This window comes from Scyliorhinus torazame, chromosome 27, assembly GCF_047496885.1.
Source record: "Scyliorhinus torazame isolate Kashiwa2021f chromosome 27, sScyTor2.1, whole genome shotgun sequence".
Lineage (NCBI taxonomy): Eukaryota > Metazoa > Chordata > Chondrichthyes > Carcharhiniformes > Scyliorhinidae > Scyliorhinus > Scyliorhinus torazame.
In genome coordinates, this window is record NC_092733.1 from 13,782,991 (window position 1) to 13,807,628 (window position 24,638).

General features: G+C 45.8%; 1 protein-coding gene across 4 annotated transcripts in view; it reads right to left on the minus strand.

The window, feature by feature from the left end:
- Positions 1 to 13,519: 13,519 nt before the first annotated feature.
- Positions 13,520 to 24,638, minus strand: part of LOC140403215 (breast cancer anti-estrogen resistance protein 3 homolog) — a 36,882-nt gene continuing 25,763 nt past the window's right edge. For all 4 annotated transcript variants that reach the window (XM_072490971.1, XM_072490973.1, XM_072490970.1 and 1 more), the window contains exons 6-10: positions 23,756 to 23,871; positions 22,783 to 22,954; positions 19,650 to 19,761; positions 17,500 to 17,703; positions 13,520 to 14,834 (exon numbers count right to left, since the gene is read on the minus strand). In XM_072490971.1, coding sequence (XP_072347072.1) covers positions 14,662 to 14,834; positions 17,500 to 17,703; positions 19,650 to 19,761; positions 22,783 to 22,954; positions 23,756 to 23,871 — 777 coding nt within the window. In that variant the 3' untranslated portion in view covers positions 13,520 to 14,661. The remainder of the gene's footprint in view (positions 14,835 to 17,499; positions 17,704 to 19,649; positions 19,762 to 22,782; positions 22,955 to 23,755; positions 23,872 to 24,638) is intronic.

A 24,638-nucleotide genomic window follows, 5' to 3' on the forward strand; every position in this document is an offset into this window, starting at 1 on the left:
GGAGATAGATATAGGACAGATGTCAGAGGTAGATTCTTTACTCAGTGAGTAGTAAGGGCGTGGAATGCCCTGCCTGCAACAGTAGTGGACTCGACAACACTAAGGACATTCAAATGGTCATTGGATAGACATATGGACGATAAGGGAATAGTGTAGATGGGCTTTAGAGTGGTTTCACAGGTCGGTGCAACATCGAGGGCCGAAGGGCCTGTACTGCGCTGTAATGTTCTATGTTGTATTAGCTGAAACCGATGGGCAGTTGCAGTTTCTCCCCAGTATCAACAGCGCACTGTAGAATTCGTCCAGCGATTCTGCCATCTCGTCGCGAGCTGGTGCCGTGCATAGGCCTGGTTGACGGGCCGAACATAGATTCCCATCAGCATAGCGAGCGCCGACTGGACATCCTCCGCATCCTCTATGAGAGTGTAGATTTCCGGGCTCACCCTGGAATGCAGGACTTGCATTTTCTAGTCTTCTGTAGTCACGCAGGTGGCCGTTCGGAGGTATCCTTCGAAACACGCTAGCCAGTGTTTACAAGTGGCCGCTGAGTTTGCCGCTTGGGGGCTGATTTGCAGACACTCCGGAGTGATTCAGAGCTCCATGTCGTTTAAGTCTGTGTAATAATTTGTAGCACGATCAATCACTCACGAGACGGGAAGAGATGGAGTCAATTGATGGCTTTATTACGCAGATTTGTTCCCCAGCAGCACAGTTACAGAATGTGGCTGCTGGGAGAACCCGGGCTCTTATACTCCGCCTTACAGGGTGGAGCCAGTAGGCGGCCGATCCAATCGGGACCCAGCGTCTATCTACCAATAGCCTCTCGGCATCACAGGGTACCGTAATACCCCTAATACATACCACCACAATGGGTAAAGTGGATCTGGGACCTGTAGTGCGGGGGTGTGTTGAGTGCTCTTTTTTTAAGCATCCACGGCATCTGTATGCTGTGGAAGCCATTCCCAAGGTGCCTGCTTCTTGAGAAGTTCGGAAAGGGGCGCTGCTTTAGTGGCGAAACCGTCAATATGGTTTCGTCAGTAGCCAACCAGTCCTAAAAATGACCGGAGGGCTGAGACATTGTGGGGAAGGGGCAATTTGCCGATCGAGTCAATTCTATTTTGCTAGATCTTGCGTTTACCATGAGTGATCACTGTTCCCATGTAAATCACTTTTTCTTTCAGAATCTGGGCCTTCTTGGGGTTGACTTTACAACCAATTTCTTTTAGAAGTTCGGCGAGAAGCGAAATGTGTTCTCCCTTTGTGTCTGTCTGTAGTAACAAGTCGTCTACGTACTGGACCAGACGATCGGGGTGGGAAAATTTTGCTAAACCATTTGCCAGCTGTCGGTGGAAAATGGAGGGGGAGTTGTGGAAGGCACGTCCACGTGTACTGTTGCCCTTGGAATGTAAAGGCGAATTTGTACTGGTACGCTTTAGCCAATGGAATGGACCAAAAGCCATTACTAATGTCCAAAACCGAAAATGTTTTTGACTGGAGTCCCTGTTTGCGCATGGTCTCGGGACTCGTGGCTATGGTGAAGAACCCCTATGCTGAAGTTACTTTGTTCAGTTCCTGGTAATCAATGGTCAGTCGCCATGATTTCCAGTCGGCGCTCGCCAGGCTGATGGGAATCTATGTTCGGCCCATCAACCAGGCCTACGCACGCCACCAGCTCGTGACGAGATGGCAGAATCACTGGACGAATGTGAGGTAATGCATTTTGGAAGAACAAATGTGAGGTAATGCATTTTGGAAGGTCTAATGTAGGTAGGGAGTATACAGTGAATGGTAGAACCCTCAAGAGTATTGAAAGTCAGAGAGATCTAGGAGTACAGGTCCACAGGTCACTGAAAGGGGCAACACAGGTGGATAAGGTAGTCAAGAAGGCATACGGCATGCTTACCTTCATTGGCCGGGGCATTGAGTATAAGAATTGGCAAGTCATGTTGCAGCTGTATAGAACCTTAGTTAGGCCACACTTGGAGTATAGTGTTCAATTCTGGTCGCCACACTACCAGAAGGATGTGGAGGCTTTAGAGAGGGTGCAGAAGAGATTTACCAGAATGTTGCCTGGTATGGAGGGCATTAGCTATGAGGAGCGGTTGCATAAACTCAGTTTATTCTCACTGGAACGAAGGAGGTTGAGGGGCGACCTGATAGAGGTATACAAAATTATGAGGGACATAGACAGAGTGGATAGTCAGAGGCTTTTCCCCGGGGTAGAGGGGTCAATTACTAGGGGGCATAGGTTTAAGGTGAGAGGGGCAAGGTTTAGAGTAGATGTACGAGGCAAGTTTTTTTACCCAGAGGGTAGTGGGTGCCTGGAACTCGCTACCGGAGGAGGTGGTGGAAGCAGGGACGATAGTGACATTTAAGGGGCATCTTGACAAATACATGAATAGGATAGGAATAGAGGGATACAGACCCAGGAAGTGTAGAAGATTGTAGTTTAGTCGGGCAGCATGGTCGACACGGGCTTGGAGGGCCAAAGGACCTGTTCCTGTGCTGTACATTTCTTTGTTCTTTGATCCATTCGGTTTCCTGACGGGCCAAATTGGTGCGTTGTTTGTGGAGGCTACTGATCTGAGTACGCCTTGATCCAACAAACTCTCTATTACTTTGGAGATTTCTCCCTCTGCTTCCTGGGGAAATCCGTACTGCTTCTGGGGTTTAGGGTCGGGACCTGTAATGTTCCCAAAGCCAGCCAAATTGCCACAGTCGTGCTTGTGCTGTGCAAATGCTGCTTTATGTTCCTGCAGGACTGCCCTAACCTGTTTGTCTGCACTAATGGCTCAAGGGTCGAAACAGAAGTCTCCTACTGAGCTAATCCTGTTTACATACTCTCCTACTGTGAGCATGGTGGGGGGTCGTGCTGCCTTTGCCATTTTCCAAACACACTTGTTAACTGGTTCGAAAGAAAGGTTATGAGAGCTCATGAAATCAATCCCAAGGATATGTTCTGCTGTCTGGGGCAGATCAACCAAAACTACGGGGTGCTTAGTCGTGATGTTCCCTATTTGTATTGCTACAGGGGCTGTGATGTGTCCCTGTTGTAAATGGCCTGTAAAACTGCTGAGTGTGATGGTGTCTGTTGTGGGCCACGTGTCTCGCTGAAACATCGTGGAGGAATTGAGTGTGGTGCAGGACCCTCCTGTGTCCCAAAGAAATTCTACGGGTTGTCCCCGGACTTTGCCTTCTACTACTGGTCTACCGGACTTGTCCCAAAGGGTGTCGCAGACTCAACTTGGGGAGCCCGAACACCGGCAGTCGGTGCCATTCATGTCTGCATTCTCTGAACGGGCGCTAACGCTATGGATCGACTTTGCCCTATTCCTGTTTAGGGTGCCTATCTGTTGGCTTCTCTGCTGCTTTTGGGGTGCGTTGCACTCTCGTGCAAAGTGTCCTAGCTGTCCACAGTTGTAACATTCCTGAGCTTTGGGCTGGGGTTGGCTGTTCCTGCCCTCATTTACCCATGCGGGGTTCTGGTGTGCTTTAACTGGGTTAATCTCTGCCTGCTCTTCATCGGGTGTTGAAAATGCGGTTTTGCCTGCAATTGATTGACCCCAAATGCGGGACAATCTCTTCAAAACCCATTTTTCATTGTGGGCCTCATCTGAGGGGTCATAATTTGCACAAGCTTTTCGTCCTGCGTCTGTGTGATGGGAGACTAGAATTCGGGTCCATTTGGCCATATTATCTGGGGACAAATGGGCGCGGACTAACTCTCCAAAACCTGCTGTGAAGTTAATCCACAAATGTCCAGCAAACGCTGTGGGGTGCTCTGTCTTCTTTTGCCTACACTTATTTAGGCCTTCTACGGGGTCTCCTCTGTTAAAGCCGATCACATCAAGGATCACTGTGTGCATCTCTTGGAGTGTGCCTCCTCCTACATTCTGTGGGTCAGGAAGTGCTGCTACGACTGAAGGGTCGAGACTTAGAACTGTGAGCTTCACTTGCTCCTTTTCGTCCAGGCCATACATGGTAGCCTGTTGTTTGACTTTCGCGAAAAATTGGTGGGGGTCGAATGTGGGAAGGAACGGTGTAATCTTTCCACACACGTCCCGTAATTGGGTCGCAGTTAACGGGGTTGTATAAAGGAAGTCTGCTTCTCCTTCTCCTGCGGCGTGTGGTTACAGCGTTCATGGGGGGGTGTTCTGCCTGGTCGGTTGGGGGTTGGGGCGCTTTCCTTTCTGGGGTTTTTCCTGCGTACATGTCCCATGTACGTATCTATGGGCAGTCTCGTTCAATTCCTGCCAGTCGGGACCGTTTTCTTGATCTAATTGGGGTCTGAATGTACTTTGAAATCCATTTTGAACGGAAAGCAGAGATTGCAATTCTGCAATTTGCTTCCAGCACTTTGCATGGTCTACGGAGCTCTGCCTTTGTTCCGTTGTGGAAGTATGGAGTGCTCGTAGGGCTGCTTTTAAATCATTGCACTGTTTCTGCAATTTCTCAACTTGCTGTTCTGTTTCTTGTCTTACCAAGACCGCATGTTGCGTGTCCTGGTAGGCCTTATCGTATTGCGTCTGAAAACTGTTCAAATGCACGAGACAAGACTGATGTGCCCTGTTGGCATCATCCACCTCTCTGACCTTTGCTGCTAACTGCTCTTTTAAATCTCAATTCTCCTTCTCTACCTCACTCACATCTACCTCACTGCTTCTGTCTCTCTCCTCTATCTCTCTACGGAGAGTCCTAACGACCTGCTCTGTGCCTCGCAATTGTGCCAAACAGGACACGATTGCCATCGGCTTGCGAGCTTTCCCTAAGCTCTTCTTGTGGATCTCTGACAGGTTCTCCCACCAAGTATGTCCTATACTCCCGGGTCCTGTTTCCTCATTATCGCAGAATTCACTCCAAAGGGGCCATCCTTTCCCTTTGAGATATTTCCTGATCTCATCTTCCCAAACGGGACACTGTCCTACTCTACTGGTCGCTGCGACCTCAAATTCCTGGGGTTCATAAGGCGTTCCATTGCCTACATTGCCATTTTCTCTATCTAGATTCTCTACTGAATTTGGAACAGGGGGTGATAAAGTGGTGATGTAAACATGGGTACGGCATACGCTAATTTCCAGCCTACAAAACACCTGACAGTTTGACGCAACAAACTCTCTCCGGTTTACCTTAAATCCCTGTTAGTACGCATGCATTAACACACTTCCGAATCTCAGAGGCTTGATCAATACTGTTTTGACGCTTGTTTTTCTGTTCCCAATTGGATTCTCAATTCAAATTTTTGGTTCTCTCGGAGTGGTTAGGTCACTTCAAAGTCGAGTCCCGTCAGATGTCGTCAGTAAATGTTGCTAACTTTGGCTGTTTCTTAATTTAGCTCTGTTTAATTACGTTTGCTCAAGAATCGCCAGGTATCTTTCGACACCGCCACAAGGTTCAGAACCGAATACTGATCAAAGACTTGATACACCAATTAGTAAGTTCAAAAGCAATGCTCATTTATTTACACACAGTCAAATCTACTCATGCATAAACTCTACAAACTAAACTACCACTATTACTAAAGCCTATACTTAGCTTCGGGTGCCCACTCAGTCAGAGGAAGAATGGCCGTTGCTCGGTTCTGAGGCTGCTGGGTTGAGCTGTTTACAGGGTAGCAACTAGGAGCGTCTATCTCGTAGCATGTGTTGACTTGGAACTTGGTCTGATGTAGCTGCTAGGCTGGTCTCTCTCTTCACTGAGAGCCAAAGCCAAAGGAGAAAGATTCTCCCTTGGGGAATCCATTTTATACTAAAAAGGGTTTTACGCGACTTTTGGGCGGGCCTTGAACTTGGCCTCAAATAATTGCGTCTTTCCCCAATCATTCGTATCAATCTTCCTCCAATAGAGGGGTGGTTCCCTGATCGCTGGGCGTGTCCTGGTGACTGTTGGTCTGCTTTGTTTTAGTCTCTTCTGGCGCCGGGGTGTCTGCCTTAACATTGTTTATCTAAATGGTTCCCTTTTGTCCCCGGAGATGGCTCATTAGTATATAGATTGCTTAGTAGTTTCTGTCCTGAGAGTTTAAGGTTCTAATCAACAGACAGAGCTTGCACCTGCTTGTTTCTTAGTATTGTCCAATTTTCCCTGCATTCTTTGCAAGTGTCCATTTTGTAATCGGGACGTGGCCATCCCAGATGGCTACACCTTGTAACAGCTACATCCACCCGAGGAAATAGTCTCTGAACGTCCACTCTATCTATCCCCCTCATCATCTTATACACCTCTATTAAGTCGTCTCTCATCCTCCTCCGCTCCAAAGAGAAAAGCCCTAGCTCCCTCAATCTTTCCTCATAAGACCTATCCTCCAAAACCAGGCAGCTTCCTGGTAAATCTCAGGTTGTTTATAAATAACCTTAAGCAAAAAGAAATGGTGGTGGTCTTAAATTATCTGAATGCTATTAACATAGAATATATAGCACAGAAATTGACAATTTGGCTCAACTGCTCTGCTGGTGTTTGGTCCACACAAGCCCCCTTCGTGGACCCATCCCAGCATCTCAACCCCCTATCCCTTGGGGATTGGTTGAGTTGTGCTTGCAGAGGGCTAACACGGACGTGATGGGCTGAATAGCTGCCTCCTGTTCTGTAAACATTCTTTGATTATTTCTCCCTTCCATGTTCGTCAAGCTTCCCATTGAACTCTCTTCACCTCAAGCTCTCCTTGCAAATTCCACATACAAACCACTCTCTGGGTAAAGAGGTTTCTCCTGAATTTCTTACTGAATTTTATGATGATTCCTATTTTCAGACTCTTCCTCTCGAGCAGAAATAGTGTCTACCAATAGGTCTCCAACCCCCTCCCCCAGTTCCAGTAGAGCCCCAGCCTGTTCAGTTTTCCACGGTGGGTTATAACTGATCTGTGGCGTTTGTTAACCACACTCGGTAATTGCATTCTTCCATCAGCACAAGGCGATGGACATGCAGCAGATCCAAATCCATTGGGTGTAGAGTAGCTCCATCCGGTGCTCTTTTGCTGATAGCTGAAGCGACCAAACGGTGAGATGCAGGACCGGCCGCAGGTGCAGCAGGTGAAGGGGTCACTTGAGGGCTTATTGTTTTCCATGTTACCAAGCCTTTGTAACCACCAGTTGTCATTGTGGTGAACAAGGGCGCACAAGGTGATTTTATCACCATTTTCCTCTGTCAGCTGTTGACTCCCCGGGCGTGAGAAGCTGTTTCCAGGGCCTCCGAGTCCCATTCTTGGGCATCCTGCTGGTCGTCTGGCTACCTCGCTGCACAGAAAATCCTTTGGTATGTGGCTGTCTCCATTCTGCGAACACGCCCGAGCCTGTAAGGGTGTCTTCGCATGACGAGTGAGTGCCAACATATTAGCGTCGGCAGTGAGTATCTGATCAACACGAACCAGGTACAATTCACAGCCTCCAGCTGCCAAACACCTAAACTCTGGAATTTTCTTCCTAAACTTTTCCTCCCTTTTATCTCTCTGTCCTTTCTACCAGTCTGAAAACAAGGCTAGCTTCTTTAACTGAGCTTTCGAACTGCGGTGGCAAACTTTGCTTGCCAACAATCCTGTGAAATAACCTTGATTTAGCACAAGGTGCTATATAAATGTAGGCTGTTGTTACTGCTGTACACCCAAGTTGAAAGGTGGGCCTGATCTCATGTTTAAAAGTTACAGCCTTCAATCGTTTGTTCCCAGATTATCTTCTTGAGAAAATCAGTATCCAACATAGAGCCTATTCCTTACTGGTGTATTCCCGGTCTGCCTGCTGACATCATTGTGGATTGGTTCCCAGTACAAATGCTCCCTGGTGAGGACCTGTAACTGGAAGTAGTTGATTCCAATCTGCTGCTTGGAATTATGGATCCCACCTGGGGCTATTAACACTGGGAACAATGTGCTTCCTTATCTAACAGACTGGATGCTTTCCTCTGAGTAACTCCTCTGAGAAGTTTCTAGAATTTCTGTTCCAAAATAAGAACAGAAAGCCATTCACAATTTATCACTCGGTTCCCAGGAATATGTGAACCTAGAACTGTCCTTACAACTTTTGCTCCTAACCATACTTTTTTCTCACGAAGCGATTTATTGATTGTGGGATATAACTCCATGAGGACTGATGGCCCACCTGTACTGAGATTCCTGCGGCTATATCTAATTGCAAATCCAGACGATGCCGACCAGCGGTGGGAAATACGGGATGGTCCGGATATTGGGGTGTCCTTCCATATTTAAATAACCTTCTGACACTTGCTGTCTAGATTGCCACATGAAAAAGTTCTACAATGAACAGGCAGATTGCTTGGCCTGCAGGTTGAACATTTTGCTGATGCCCTGTCATTGTTTCAATCAGGACAATTAACATTCTACTTTCTCTACAACTGTTTGCAAAACTGCTTAGTTGAAGAGAAAAAAGGCCTGCTTAGCTTAACCGCCAGGAAGCCAGCGATAGGGATAACATAGATTTTAATCAAGGTAACAAAGTCTACCCATGGCAGGGCACTATTTACATCACACATTCCCCATTCGGACAACCACTTACGGAGAAGCTCGTATTTCACAAACCCCACGGGGAGATCAATTACGGTTTCCCGGTGGGGGTTATTACACTTGATTATTTTAAGAAAATATTAGAAACAGTTTATAGAAGGTTCACTCGACTGATAACTGGGAAGAAGGGGTTATATTCTAAGGCAAGGCTCATGGCGAATCCACCTAACCAGCACGTCTTTGGACTGTGGGAGGAAACCGGAGCGCCCGGAGGAAACCCACGCAGACACGGGGAGAACATGCAGACTCCGCACAGACAGTAACCCAAGCGGGAATCGAACCTGGGACCCTGGCGCAGTGAAGTCACTTGTGCTACCGTGCTGCAAGACTGGCTGATTTTTTTTGTTTCAAACACTTTCTGTTTTTATTTCAGATCTCCACCATCTGCAGAATTTCTTTTATTAAAGTACTTCTGAAGCTTTGTCACTGCTGAAGCTGGGGAAATGCAGCAGACAGATTTGTTCACCACAAGCTCTCACAAACAGATAATCTTACCTTTCTTTTTTAAGCAATGTTAGTTGAGGGCTGAATATCGATCAGAACATCAGGGAGAACTCTCCTGGTTCCTCTTCAAAATACTGCCGGGGAATCTTTCCATCCACCTGACAGGGCAGCCAGGCTTCAGCCTAACACCTCAACCAAAAGGGTAGCACAGTAGTTAGCACTGTTGCTTCACAGCACCAGGGTGCCAGGTTCGATTCCTGGCTCGGGTCACTGTCTATGCGGTGTCTACATGTGTCTGCGTGGGTTTCCTCCGGGTGCTCCAGTTTCCTCCCACAAGTCCCGAAAAGACGCGCTCTGTGTACCCAAATAGGCACCGGAATGTGGCAACTCGGGGCTTTTCACATAACTTCATTGCAGTGTTAATGTAAGCCTACTTAATGTAAGCCTACAAAAGATCCCATTGATGGGAGCTGTCTGAAAATTCCGGCTTGCATCTCCAGATGAGCATCTTGAGGATCCCGTTCTGACACCGTGACCGTTTCCCCCACATCCGGGGTTAGCTGTATGATTCCCGTGCTGATGTTTAACTGTACTTTCAAAAATACTTCACTGGCGGTAAAGCTTTTTGGGACAATCTGAGATCATGAAGGCACTTTCTGAATGCAAGTTATTTATTTTCTTCAAGGAAAATTTGAGAGTTAAATGCCGATATAGGAAGAATTCTTCAGTGTTCAAGTATAGCTTCTTTATTCATGAAGCCCCTTAAATATAAACTGAAACTTTAACTATTTCCTTATTCTCTTCCCTCGTGGTGCTTACATACTTTCATAGACATGAATTCTTTTGAGTTTTTCAATAACACATGCTTTACTCTTGTCCACATATGTTATAGATTTCCAAGTCAATTTAACTGGATTTGAAATTTGGAATTAATTTAACACACCTGACATTTCCGGAGACTCAAAATATTAGAAATCAATTTACTCCTCAAAGGACTGTTCCAATCTTTGCTCCATCTGCATCTTCCATAGTTGATTGTTCTTTTTTTGTTATTTCCTTGTTGCTTCGGTCCACCCTTCCTATGGCCTTTTTGCATTTTATTAAACCTCATTTTAATTCTTTAAGACTGAATTCATTTGGAATTATTGGCAAAGAATATCTTGAGAGTGGGTGAAGAAAAATACATGCAAACAGATGAATTAGGAACAGTCGGCCACTTGGCCCCTTAAGCCTTCTCTGGTGGGAATCCCTGTAATGGGGAAATGTCTGGTGGGAGTCTCTCTTATGGGGGGAGGGTCTCTGTAATAGGGGATCTCTGGTGAGGGAGGACAGGTGGGGCAGTCTGGTGGGGGTTGTTTGTGGTGGGTGGGATTTGCAACGTGGCGGGGGAGGGGGAAGAGGGGCCTTCTGATAGACTTTGGGGGCAACTTCCTGAAAGAGTTACCCCCTTGACCCACCGCCGCGCCGGGGTCACGCCGAGAAATACCTGCACCAATTCTCGTTCACGTGAATCCTGACGCAGAGGACCAGAGAATCACGCAGGCTTGGAGAACTCAGTGTGCAGCCCATTAAGAGGATTCAAATGGGTCCATTTGACCTACTTGCATCCTCCTGCTGGCGCGGGACGTGAACCTCAATACCACTGTCAGTAAGGGGACTGGAGCATGGGAATGGCCAGCTGTCAATCCCATTTTTTGGACGACGCTGGATTCTCCACTATATCAGGAATTCTGCTACCGGTGGCAGAGAATCCGGTCCCTTATTGTTAAACAGTGACCCCTTTCGCTCAGTGAGTTGTGGGGATTTGAAACGCTCGATCTAAATAGATTGGGAACCTGATTTCATAAACCATTTTAAAAAGGATTTGGACGGGAGATTGAGGAACTTACAGGGTTACAGACTATAAGCAGAGAAGTGGGACTAAACACGGCCGCTATTTCAAACAGGCAGCACAGGGACAATGGAACAGTCACCTTCTATGCTGCAGCTTTCTGTGATTCAGTGAACTCTCCCTGAGTCATAGTTCTCACGAGTATGCGCTTCTTTGTATTATAATAATAACAACTCTTGGCCTTTTCTTTACACTTTGGCTCCAGCACATTGCTGAACACATGACATGTTAAACCTTCTGTGTCCATTTGATTCAGGTGGATGTCAGAATTCATGGAAAAGATGGATATCGCTTGGGAGAAGTGCAGATATTCTGCTAATGTGATGGGATTAAGTGAAGTATAACATTCACACCTAGAGTACTGCATACAGTTTTGGTTTCCTTTTTAAGAAAATATATAAATGCATTAGAAGCAATTCCGAGAAGGTTCATTCAATTGATACCTGGGATGAAGGGATTGGCTCATTAGGAATCATTGGACAGATTGAGCCTGTACCCATTGAGGTTTTGAAGATTGAGAGGTGATCTTATTGAAACATGTAAGATCCTGAGGGGACTTGACCGGGTGGATGTGGGAGAGACTAACCTCGCGGACACAGACTGAAATATTTTCTGAAGTTCATGGGTCTGTGGAACTATCTTCCCCAAAGAGCGGCGGAGGCTGGGTCATTGAATATTTTTGAGTCAGCGGTAGACAAATTATTGACTGATTGCGGGCATCAAAGGATATCGGCGGGAAAATGCAATTGAGGGCATAATCAGATCAGCCAGAATCGTATTGAATGGCAGAGCAGGCTCGAGTGGCCTCCTCCTGCTCCTAGTTTGTATGTTCATACCTGTGGGTAATGGAGTGGGTTAATGGTGGGTAAGACGGCCATTAAGTTACCTGAGTTTGATTAATGTAATATAGAACTGAAATTTCAAATGAAACTCTCTATTCTGTTGGTAAAACCTCTCGCCTCAGGGATATTCCTGTCTAGTCACTGAGCAAGAGGAACCGTTGCCACTGTGATGATGGGAGCAACATGTACTGAGTGAGGCTAAAACATGCCAATTCTGCAGTGACTCCCATGATTGAACAATACCTCGCAATTGGAGGGGGGGGGGGTATCAGATTGAGTAATCGCCGTCATAAAAAATTACTTCAGAGTACATTGTCTGGATGGCATGGTAGCACAGTGGTTAGCACTGTGGCTTCGCAGCTCCAAGTCCTAGGTTCGATTCCCAGCTTGGGTCACTGTCTGTGTGGAGTCTGCACGTTCTCCTTGTGTCTGGATGGGTTTCCTCCGGGTGCTCCGGTTTCCTCCCACAGACCAAAGATGTGCAGTTTAGGTGGATTGGCCAAGATAAATTGCCCTTAGTGTCCAAAAGAAAACGTTACGTGGGATTACAGGGATAGGGCTTGGTGGGATGCTCTTTCCAGGGGCTGGTGGAGACTCAATGGGCCGAATGGCCTCCTTCTGCACTGCAAATTCCATTATTCTAGATACCGTTCAATAGTTAAAATCATAGGACCTTGTGCATTCAGTCTTATATTCTGTACAGTTGATTCACCCTTTTTCCAAAATAAACCAAGCAGAATTCATTGCTCAGACTAGCATTATAGGTCGACTTGCTGCCAAATCCATATTCCTAGGATCAAGACTGGGATCCCCTCCAATTATTGCCCAGGTAACATTGGTGCAAGATGGGGAGGGAGTGTTTACTATGGTAATCCAACCATCATGAGTGTGAGGCGGGATTGATGGAAAAGCCTGTCTTTTCCTACCTGTCTATTTTATATGTTTGTCTAACCACAGTTGCCACCCACCCTGCCCTCACAACGCCCTTGGGAAGCTGGAGCCTGAGGGTGTATTTTGTGCATGTTCCCAGAATCCACATGAGTGCAATAGTTCCTTGAACCAGCATTTGTATCGTGATCTATTAAACAGATCCAGCTGAAGAAAGTCTGGAATGGTTTCCAGTGCATCAACTTATTTCGATTTTGGGCAGCACGGTGGCGCAGTGGGTTAGCACTGCTGCCTCGCGGCGCCAAGGTCCCAGGTTTGATCCCGGCTCAGGGTCACTGTCCGTGTGGGAGTTTGCACATTCTCCCCATGTTTGCACATTCACCCCCACAACCCAAAGATGTGCAGGCTAGGTGGATTGGCCACACTAAATTGCCCCTTAATTGTGGGCAGCACGGTAGCACAAGTGGATAGCACTGTGGCTTCACAGCACCAGGGTCCCAGGTTCGATTCCCTGCTGGGTCACTGTCTGTGAGGAGTCTGCATGTTCTCTCTGCGTGGGTTTCCTCCGGGTGCTCCGGTTTCGTCCCACAGTCCAAAGATGTGCAGCTTAGGTGGATTGCCCATGATAAATTGCCCTTAGTATCCAAAACGGTTAGGAAGGGTTATTGAGTTCTGGGGTTAGGGTGGAAGTGAGGGCTTAAGTGGGTCGGTGCAGACTCGATGAGCTGAATGGCCTCCTTCGGCATTGTATGTTCTATGTTAATTGGAAAAAATGAATTGGGTACTCTAAATTTATTTTAAAAACCAACTTATTTTGATTTTATTGAGAACTTTCACCTCGAAAATTGTGTTATGGACTCAGGGGAGCGACAAATCCCTGGAGAACTTGTGTGAAAATGGCAGAAACTTGGCTATTTTAATTCCAAAGCTCGTGTCAACCGATATGGGTACGTTGACAGGGGTACCAGTATTTATTTGCAAAAATTAGTTTCAGCGAAAACAAGTAAAGCCAGTTTAACATACACCGGATCTGTAAATATATTTAATGAGAGTCTGACGCCTGGTTAAGACAGAATCAAACTGTCTTAACCAGTTGCTGGTCTGTTGCCCTTCCCAAGGCTGCTAAAATGGACAACCTATCAACATAGTAAATAATATTGTATCAGACTTCCAGCGCATTTAGTAACTGTTGGTTTCTGCAAAGCTTTTTCAATGAGTCATTTTTAGAATATGGAAAGTGTTAAGTGAAGCACACGGCTCAGCAAGGTGTTTGGAGAGAAGCATGAGGAATCTGGCTCCATTGTCTTCCATGTTGTGACTGGATAGATCTGGGGTGCCAACAATTGCATCCACCTAGTGTGTGAAATGTGTGCAGTCACTGGTCGCCGACACATTGCCATTTATTTCAATTTGGTTTCTTGTTCAAAATAGCTGCGCTCAGATACCATTTGACCACCTCCTCTGCCGAGGGTTCCTACAGTTCTGTGACTTGGTGTTTGGGTCAAATTATCAAGTGGAATTTCTCCCCCTTGGAGCTGAATGTCATTATAGCGCCAACAATCATACCACAGGAAGCACTGGACAGGGGAGAGTGAATGAACTTTAAAATGTCCTGGGGGTGTGAGCAGAGCTGGTCAAGCAGGCGTTCATTGTCCGTCCCTAGTTGTGAGAGGGTGACAGTGAACCTCAACCTTGAACCGCTGCAGTGGTCACTTTATTTATGCAGTGCTATTAAGTAGAGACCCAGGAATGATGATGGGATGACAATATAAACACAAGTCAAGTTGATGCACGATCTGGGAGGGAGTTTGGACGCGGTTTCATGTGACCACTCACCTCGTTCTCCTAGGTTATGGAGGCCAGAGTTAGTAAGTGCAATAAAAGGGACAAGTCACTAAGTAATATTTTTGCACATTAAAAAGATGAATGCACCGTAAAGTTGAGAACATTTCCTACAAGGCACTAGTGAGGTTGGGCATGCACTTGCTGTGTCTACATTGTGTCATGACGTGTGATGAAGAATTATTAGCAGGTCTTCACTTATATCCTTGGCCCAAGCCACTTTACAAGGGTCCGCCCGCCATGCTGACCTAGATTTCCGATGGACCCAGAGGTTCCAGTTTCCGTGACAAGGCAGTCAGGATTTTATCAAATTTCTCGTATCTCTCATTCTGACTGACTTCAGCTGCGTTGGCGCCCCAGAACAATCTTAAAGCAAATTCGGTCTTGAAGGCCTCTAACAATTCATCCTTAGCGTGAAAATCTGGAAAAGAAAGATTAACATTAACCCCTTCGCACATTTAAATGAAGTGTTATTGCTAGCAGGGGACTATGCACACTCAATCCAGTCAGTGGACTAAATCACTTCTCTGTCACCTCCTCCATCCCTACAACTCTCTATAATCTCTGCGCTCGTCCAATTCTGGATGCTCGCCACCATTTTCCTTGCTCTACCACTGACGGCTGTGCTTTCAGTTGTTTCAGCCCTAAGCTCTGGAATTCCTTCCCTAAACATCTCTGCCTCCCAACCTGCCTCTCCTCCTTTAAGATCTCCCCTCCCCCCCCCTTCGATCCTATCACTTTGACCAAGTGTTTGGTCACCTGTCCGAACATCATCTTGTGCAGCTTGACACCAAATCTTGCTTCATTATACTTCAGTGAAACAACTTGGGATGTTTTGGTAAGTTAAAGATGCTATACAAATGCAAGTTGTAGTGAATGCTTGTGATATACACCCTGCAGAGGAGTCTGTGGACTTGGCAAAAGGTCGGGTCAATGGGGGAGGTTTTGAAGCTGTGGGTTGGGAGCAGGGGAGAGGTGCCGAGGTAGCAGGGTTCAGAATGAATGTCCTAGATCTCGAGAGCTGGTAGAAGGCATGTGAAGGTTCTGCTGCCAATGCAGGGAGAGGAGAGGAAGAGGGAGCCAGCATTCCCTGCTCTCGCTCACCTCTCAGTGGCTTCTGCCGGAAGTGCATGCGTGTGAAATGATGTGAAGACAGGTTTGTGTTTGTTCATTTCATATTTCAGCATCTGCAGTATTTTGTTTTCATTATAAAGTGTGATGCACATTATTATCAAATAGCCTCATAATGAGGTCTTGCCTAAATAATGACAGAAGTGTTGAAATCATACCTTAGCTATTAGTCAAAGGACAGGTGAGTAAAATAAAAAGGGGTTTTCTACAAATGGGGACAGATTAACTTGGTCGGCACAAAGCTGATCACTGCTGGATTATCTTTCTGTACACACAGGGCCAGAAATGTCTAATTATCAAGTCTGCGTATTTTTAAAAAAGTATTGGTTTCTGTTACTTCACTTCACACCCAATTAACGGAGCGGGTATCCATGAACGGAGCGAGTATCCATGTCTCCCAAAATGAGGCCTAAAGAATTGGAATGTGGTGCAGCTCCTGTTGCAAAATTCAAACAATTCCCCTCCACCCAGCCTGACAGGAATGCAACCTACTGACCCAATGTGCCACTTCCACTTCCTCCACTGTATCCTATAGGCTTTGAATGATTATGGGAGATTGGCTTAACAAGAAGACTGAAAGAAGTTGTAGGATATGATGGACAGAGGATACATTGTAATGTCTGGCTGCCAGCAAACAGACCCAACCCTGATTCTAAGGAAGGACGCATCATAGAGGTTAGTGTTACGATGAGGGGCTATTGTCGAACAAGCCACCCCTTTTACTTGAAATCTATATAACCAAAGAAACTAAACTCTATAACTACCTCCAGCCTTGACTCCTCATAGATCTCTGTGCTCCTCTAATTCTGGCACCCCTGCACTTCCAAGACTTTACTCTGGCTGTGGAAACTGTGCCTTCAGCGGCCGAGCATGGAAATCCCTTCCTAAGCCTCTCTGCCTATTCATTAAAATCTACCCGTTTGCCCGAGCCCTTGGCCACCTTTTCCACTATTTCCTTGTCAGATTGTGTTTGATAAACCTCCCGTGAAACATCTTGGGATGTCTTACGCTATTGGGTACTACTTGGGTACACACTGATGATGTTGCAAAACAGGTTTCAAATCTGTCCAACCAGAGGGAAACATGACATAATCTTTAACCAACCACCTGAGGCCTAACTAGTAGTCAAGGTCCAGCCCAACCTGACATGGCCACTGGCAATGAACCAGGAAAGGTTGTCAGATCTTTGAATAATATTTTGTTTGGAAGGTGGGGAAGTGTTCTCTAAACTTGCCCATTTCCAGGTTGTCTAAAGACAGGTGGACATTGCGGCAGATCTGCTGGTACCACACTATTGCAGGACTGTGTACAACTGGTTGTCAATGTAGAGGCATCACAGCCTGATCCTGCAACACAAGTACTTGCAGCACAGCTCACCTCTACTGAGCAGAAACATGAGCCCAGGGTGTGGCACCAAATTCCTCTCTAGTCTCCACTACCAAGCTGAGAAAAAGAAAGAATTGCATTTATTAGAAAACACTCTTTCATCACCTGAGGTGGAACCAAAGAGCTTCACACCAATGGAGTACTTTGAAGTGTTGTAATGCAGGAAATACAGCAGCCATTTTGTACACAGCAAGATCCCACAAACAGCAAAGTGATAATTATGAGATCATTTGTTTTAGTCATGTTGGTTAAGGGTTAAATGGCTCTTGTACAAAATAGTGCCATGCAATCTCTTGCGACCTCTGAGAGGGCAGGTGGGACCTCTGTTTAACAGATCATCAAAAGGATGGGGCTTGCAACAGCACTGCACTCCCTCATTACTTCACTGAGTGTCACTGGATGCTCAGGTCTCTGGAGTGGGCCTTGAACCCACAACCTTCTGACAGGGAGTTCTACCTACTGAGCCATGTGGACAAATTGGCACATACCGGGAAAGAAACACATGACGAACAGGAAACACTGGAATTCGCTGAATGTTGGGATAAGGTAGTGCAGCAGGAGACGCTTACCTTTCAGTTTAGCCTCAGCATTGGCTCTATATGTTGCGGCGTTCAGTGTCACAGAACGAGCCACCTCCAGAGTCTTCAGCAGCATTGTGCAGCTCTGATCCATCTTATCCCAAGCCTCCATCACGTCAGACACTGACTGACGCTCCATTAGTGTGATGACGGGCAGAATGTGTGGAATGGTGATATTTTGCAGAGGAAGCTCAACTGTGTAGGGAAAGCAAGGCTTTGAGAGAACAGACAACAGTTGGCAACACTGCATCGTAAAGAAAGACCTTTCATACATATGGTGCCTTTCACAACTGGCCTGCCCCAAAGCAGCCAATTATATACTTTTGAATTGTAGTCATTGTTATAATGTAGAAAACACAAAAAACAATTTATGGACAGCAAGCTCCCACAACCAATGTGGCCATGATCAGATAATCTGTATTAATGATGTTGGTCAGGAAGCAAATATTGGTCCTTGATGCGGTATAGTTTATTGCCAGGGCTCCCTTTGTTAGGGCGGCACGTGGCACAGTCGTTAGCATTGCTGCCTACGGCGCTGAGGACCCGGGTTCGAATCCCGGCCCTGGGTCACTGTCCGTGTGGAGTTTGTACATTCTCCCCGTGTCTGCTTGGGTTTCACTCGCACAACCCAAAGATGTGCAGTTAGGTGGATTGGCCACGTTAAATTGCCCCTCAATTGGAAAAAAGATAAATTTTTTTCAAAATGATTCTTTTGTTGTGAGCCTCCAGTTTGAGTTGGAGGGTCAATGAGTTATCGCCAAGGTGACAGGAATGACTCCACCTCACCCTTGGGAAAAGTAGTTCAAGAATTGCATTATTGGGGCAGCACGGTGGCACAGTGAGTTAGCCCTGCAGCCTCGGGCGCCGAGGTCCCAGGTTCGATCCCGGCTCTGGGTCACTCCGTGTGGAGGCTCTGGGTCACTGTCCGTGTGGAGTTTGCACATTCTCCCTGTGTTTGCGTGGGTTTCACCCCCACAACCCCAAAATATGCAGGGTAGATAGATTGACCATTCTAAATTGCCCCTTAATTGGAAAAAAAAATTGAGCACTATAAATTTATTTTAAAAATATTTTTTAAAAGAATTGCATTGTTGGAGGTCTGCTTGGAGGTTAGGAAGCCATGTGGGAAATGGACAACCTGAATGCAAACCAAATGCCAACTTTGTCTATTTTAGGCTGGAATCCACTCCCTTGGAGTTCAGATTGATCTTTTCCAAATTCAATTCAGAGAAAGGAATGTCTGCCACCATCGACCATTCCCTGGCTCAGTGAAGTCAGGTCCAGCTGTGGTCATATTCTGACTGCTCTATAACCAAAGGGAGACGCGAAGTGGACGGAAGTGAAAACTGCGGGACAAGCATGCACCAGAAAATGCCAGCTAACTAATCCTGAAATTAAGATTCCAATTTCCAAACTGATCAAGCTACCAACAACATTAATAATGAACTATCTTTTCAAAGGAACAGGAGCCCAAACTGCTGGAATGCTCAGCAGGGTCAGGCAGCATCTGTGGGGAAAGAAACAGGGTTAACGTTTTCAGTCAAATCTGTCATTTCTGAATAGTCATATTTGACTTGAAACTCTCTCTCTGCAGATGCTGCCAGATCTTCTGTCACTTTGTTTTTATTTCAGATTTCCAGCATCTGCAGTACTTTGTCTTTATTATCCTTTAAAGAAACCCATGAGCCCAACCATTTATGAATCATCAGACCTGCCAGCTGATCTGATCAAAGGGCGTGGTTAGATTAAACACATGACCACGTATACAAATTCATTTCCAAGTACAAAGAAATTCTATGCAAGACAGCAACAGACTCTGAAAATATTTAAATTATCAAGTGATGAGTTTATGCATGCAGATGGGTGTAATTCACACCAATTATCCCAACTGATATGCTTTAACTGGTTGAGACCTGGTTAAGTACTTTCAGCTTTCCAAAGGCAGAAGGCAGACCTTTCATCCGCAGGAATCTCTAGAGGAACCTGTATAATTACTGAAGTGCACACATACCAAGGACCTGTGGGGCATTTGAAGTTAATTTCAAACAGAAACCCTAATCTTGTTAGATCTTTGGGTGGAGTTTGGGTTCTGAAGTGCTACAGTTCACCTGAGTATTTCTCCCCAGACATGGAATACCTGCCTTTTCCCTCGTTCAGGGACTTGATGAATGGTTTGAGCTCCTTCTCGAACTTGATGGCGCTATCCGTGTGATTCCGACGCAGAGTCCTCCATGTGTGCTCCAAACGCACAATCTGGTAGGTGAAGGGAAGATGTATCACTGGTGGTAGTTTGCAAGCTGAGCCATGCCCACATGCAATGCGAGCTTAATTGTGCAGGAGATCTTCCCGTGTCTGCATGGGTTCCACCCCCGCAACCCAAAGATGTGCAGGGTAGGTGTGTTGGGTACGCTAAATTGCCCCTTAATTGGAAATTTTTTTAAAAATACCATTTTACTGCACCTGATCTCTCACTACACCTGACACTAGAAAACGGTAAAAAGAAACAGCGCAGTAGTTTATTTCCCATGGCCATTGTGATTGGAGGTAGTGTCATGGAGGGCTGCATATAGTAACACCAGCAAGAGCTCCAGCCAGGATGAAGGTGATTGGATCACCCTGGAGACTGCTGTAAGTGACGGATTAATTTTGTGTACAAAGCTTTGCATTACCCAACTGTCCTCCACTCAGTGCACTGAGCAGGAGAGGTCGCTGAGCTCCGTTTGCTGTAACACATCGAGATTCTTATTTTTAACTGGCAAATAGATTGGTTGCTGAGAGTCCTGCCGTAAATCCCACCCTACCTCCCCATTATTGCTCGATGCAATGCTATCAATCGGTGCTGTTTTAGTGCCTCGTTAGCTTTGGTAAGGCTGGGAAAGTATGAATGGATCATAGCTTCCCCCAATGGCTTAGGCGTGAATAGGTACACCAGCACTTCCTAAATACTTTCCTAGAGTGACCTCATTTAATGCTCCTGATTTTGCACAAGCCCAGTGTGAAAATCTGGCCCGGGGGGGGGGGGGGGGGGGGGGGTGACCTTCATCTGCAGAGCGGTGGGGGGAAGGGCCTGACCATGACACTCGTCTATCCCACTAGAGGTGAAGTGCTCAAAATTAAATGTACTCTAGATGTGTCTGACCATGGGGCCAATATATCCTGGTAGAGGTGTGCAGCTGCTTTAGTTGTGTCGGCATCGCAGTCTAATATCCGTATTCCATCAACATTTATATGCTACATGGCTAAACCAGGCAGGACCTGCTGAGATGGTAGTCCTGTTAATGAAAACTATCTAATGAAATGAAAATCGCTTATTGTCACAAGTAGGCTTCAAATGAAGTTACTGTGAAAAGCCCCTAGTCGCCACATTCCGGTGCCTGTTCGGGGAGGCTGGTACGGGAATTGAACCGTGCTGCTGGCCTGCCTTGGTCTGCTTTAAAAGCCAGCTCTTTAAGCCCTGTGCTAAACCAGCCACAGCATCTAAAGATGTATTTTGAAGATTTCCAGTGATGGAGCTGTGACTATTACCTTTGGCAGCTTGATCCATTGTGGGATTCTCCTTGGGAAGAAAGATTGTTGACACACTGTCTTGGAAACGAATGGTCTTTGTAGTTTGTGTGGGTGGCCACCTTGTGTTCTGTCATTGATGGAGGGCACCTGGTATGTGTGTCTCAATTCCCATCAGTCCGTTCAATATTTTATAGAACGTAGTCAACTGGGCGGGGCGTGAGTTTGAGCGTGGTAGGAATGTGTTTGAACTTCAGGGTTTTAAAAGAAAACACCTATGTTTTTCACAATATTTCTGCTGCAGCAACCTGCCTCAAAGAGCTGCCCATTAGGTCACACCCACCATTAGACAAAAACAAAATGCAAGGATGGAAGGGACCTCACAGATGTCAGAAATCTGTGAGCTCCGCAGTCAAGAGTTTGCAGTCCCAAAATCTCATCTCAAGACCCCACTTGTCGTTGTAACGCACAGTGTGCAGGAGGGGGTGGAGAAGGGGTGCAGAAGAATAGATACAAAGGCTAAGAAGTTGCGTTTCTAATGTACAAAACCCTGGCCAGACCCATCTAGAGTACATTTAATTTTGGATATATTGGCCTCGGACCATTTAAAAAATTCTTTCATGGCATATGAGTGATGCTGGCTAAGCCAGCATTTATTACCCACCCTAATTGCCCTCGAGAAGGAGGTGGTAAGCCACCTTCTTGAACCACTGCGGTCCCTATGGTGTAGGTACACCCACAGCGCTGTTAAGGAGGGAGTGCCAGGATTTTGACCCAGCAACAATGAAGGAACAGGGCTATACTTCCAAGTGAAGATGGTTAATGGCTTGGAAACTTTGAGGATTCAAGATGCGAGTTTCTTTCCTGCAGAATTCCCAGCTCCTGACCTGCCGCTGTATCCAGAGTATTTATATGGTTGACCCAAAGAGAAAATGCTGGAAAATCTCAGCAGGTCTGGCAACATCAGTAGGGAGAGAAAAGAGTTAACGTTTCTCTCCCTACAGATGCTGCCAGACCTGCTGAGATTTTCCAGCATTTTCTCTTTCGTTTCAGATTCCAGCATCCGCAGTAATTTGCTTTTATATGGTTGACCCAGTTCAGTTTCTGGACTGGAGGACTGACTGGGTTGCAGACTTTTTGTTTAATTACATTTAGAGTACTCAATTCATTTTTTTTCCAGTTAAGGGGCAATTTAGCATGGCCAATTTACCTATCCTGCACATCTTTTGGGCTGTGGGGGCAAAACCCACGAAAACACAGGGAGAATGTGCAAACTCCACATGGACTGTGACCCAGAGCCAGGATTGAACCTGGGACCTCGGCGCCGTGAGGCAGCAGTGCTAACCACTATGCCACCATGCTGCCAACTGGGTTGCAGACTTAAATGTAAAGTGATGAGGGCTACATATACTTGGTTTGCATTTCCTTGGGTATAGACAATTGAGAGTGATTTAAAATGTAAAATTTGTGCATACTGGATAAATATTTGAAAGGGAAAATTTGCAAGGTTTTGTGGAAGTAGCAGGAGAATGAGACTCTTTCGATAGCTATTTCAAAGAAACAGCACAGAAGAGGTAGGCCAAATGACCTTTGCATTGCATGGTTCGAGGATTATTAACGTTCAACTCAACTCTAACTCAAGAGAAGGCGTAACAAAGATTCACATGTCTGTATGCAGCCTTGGGAAAGCTAATGTGAAAGAATAACAACGAAGAAACAACAGGAGGTGGTAGAGGAGGAAGAGGAAGATCGAACTAGATGTCCAAATACCTGAGGCAACTCCAAAGCTTTCATGACGGCTGAAAGTCCAAAGAGATCCCCCATGGAGTCCTTTAGCTCAACAGCCAGTTGGATAATTTTATGAAGTACTGCAGACCTTTGTCCAACACTTCCTGTGCAGCCCAAGATGTCCACAGCAATGCCCAGGACTATTAAATGATGTCTGAAAAATGTAAAGCAGGAGAGTCAGTGAAGAAGTCTTTTGTGGCGAGGTGTGTTCTGACTAAAGACGATGGACCCAAAATGTCAACTCCGGTTTCTCTCTCCACAGGATCTGACTTGTTGAGTATCTCTGCTGTTCTTAAATATGGTCAGTGTTACCCCTCCAGGTAAGTTGGAAGGGAAAACACAGCAGACACATTGAGCATCATGCACCTCCACCTAATACTGACACGAATTTAGCTCCATTGTGTTTGTCAATACATCTTACAAGGCAAGAGCTCCATAGGATCTAATTGAGAATCTCCACTGGCCAATGATCACGTAATCTATTGTATATTCATCAGAATTATTATTTGTGTATTTATTTTTAACTTTGCCACCTTTTCGTGTCTTATTTTGTCCCTTGACTTCTCAACCTTATTGACTAAACCTTTGGTCACCTGTCCTAACATCTCATGTGAATTGGTGTCAGATTCTGTTTGATTACGCTCCCATGAAGCACTTGTTACTGTGTTTCTGGTTGCTATGTGGCCTGGTGAAATCACCCACCTGGCGACATCATCCACCTGTACTGCCGCATTTTGGCAATATTATTCATTCACTATTGCCGTTGACGTCAGTTCTGATGACACCAGTTGCATCTTTCTTTTTCTGCACTTCTCCAAACCGACAAAAATAAATGAAATTCTCAAAACATCAGAGTGGGGAGGGTGTTCCAATTGGATCACTGACTGAGATGTTTTAATGTCTCAAAAAAAATGCTGAAAAGGAAAATGGCCCGTTTGTTGTTACTGTGTTTTACCTGACTAGGAGGTCCATTCTCAGCTGGTGCCCGTGGGGTAATGTGATCAGAACCAGCCCCGAGCTCACACCCATCATCTTCTTCAGCTCCAGGGACACGTTGATGATCCGCGCAACCTACAAGACCAAAATACATTGTTCTTTTCCTTGGAGAGCAAAATAGTCTCCTCCTCCTGATCACTTGGGTCCATTCTATCTGTAATAGGGTCTTCTGAGTCTAGTGACATTTTCCTCTCCTATTAGTGAATTTACAAGTAGATGCTGCATTATTATTAAGGTGTAGCATCCTGTGATGCAGACCTTTCTTGGTGTCCGTAACCACCCCTCCCCCCGGGCTTTGACTACAGATTCGGAACCAGTTCTATCAACCCCACTGAAGCCTTGCTCCTGTAATCAAATGAATTATTAATAATGAACCAATACACAGAATTCAGAGTTAACAGCACAGAAACAAGTCATTCCACCCAGCCGAATGCCAGTGTCTATAGTATACTCCACACAAGCCTCCTCACATCCTTCTACAACCTCTCCTATCAGCATGACCTATTTTTCCTTTCTCCTTCATGTGCTTATCCATTTTCTCCTTAAATATATCCATATTATTGGCCTCAACTTGTGATAGTATGTTCCACCACTCTTTAGTGAATATATTTCTCCCTTTCTGGTTTTATTAGTGATTAAGTTATATTTATGATTCCTGGTTTTTGTCACCCCCAACAAGTGGAGACCTCTTCTCTGCTTCTAGTGTATTGGTATTTCATAATTTCAAAGACCTCTATTTGGTCGCCCCCTTCAACCTTGTCATTTCCAGAGAAAGTGCAATACTAATTCAACCTCATACTTAAACAATTGACCCAAAGTTGCAGTGTGTCTGAGGGTTTTTA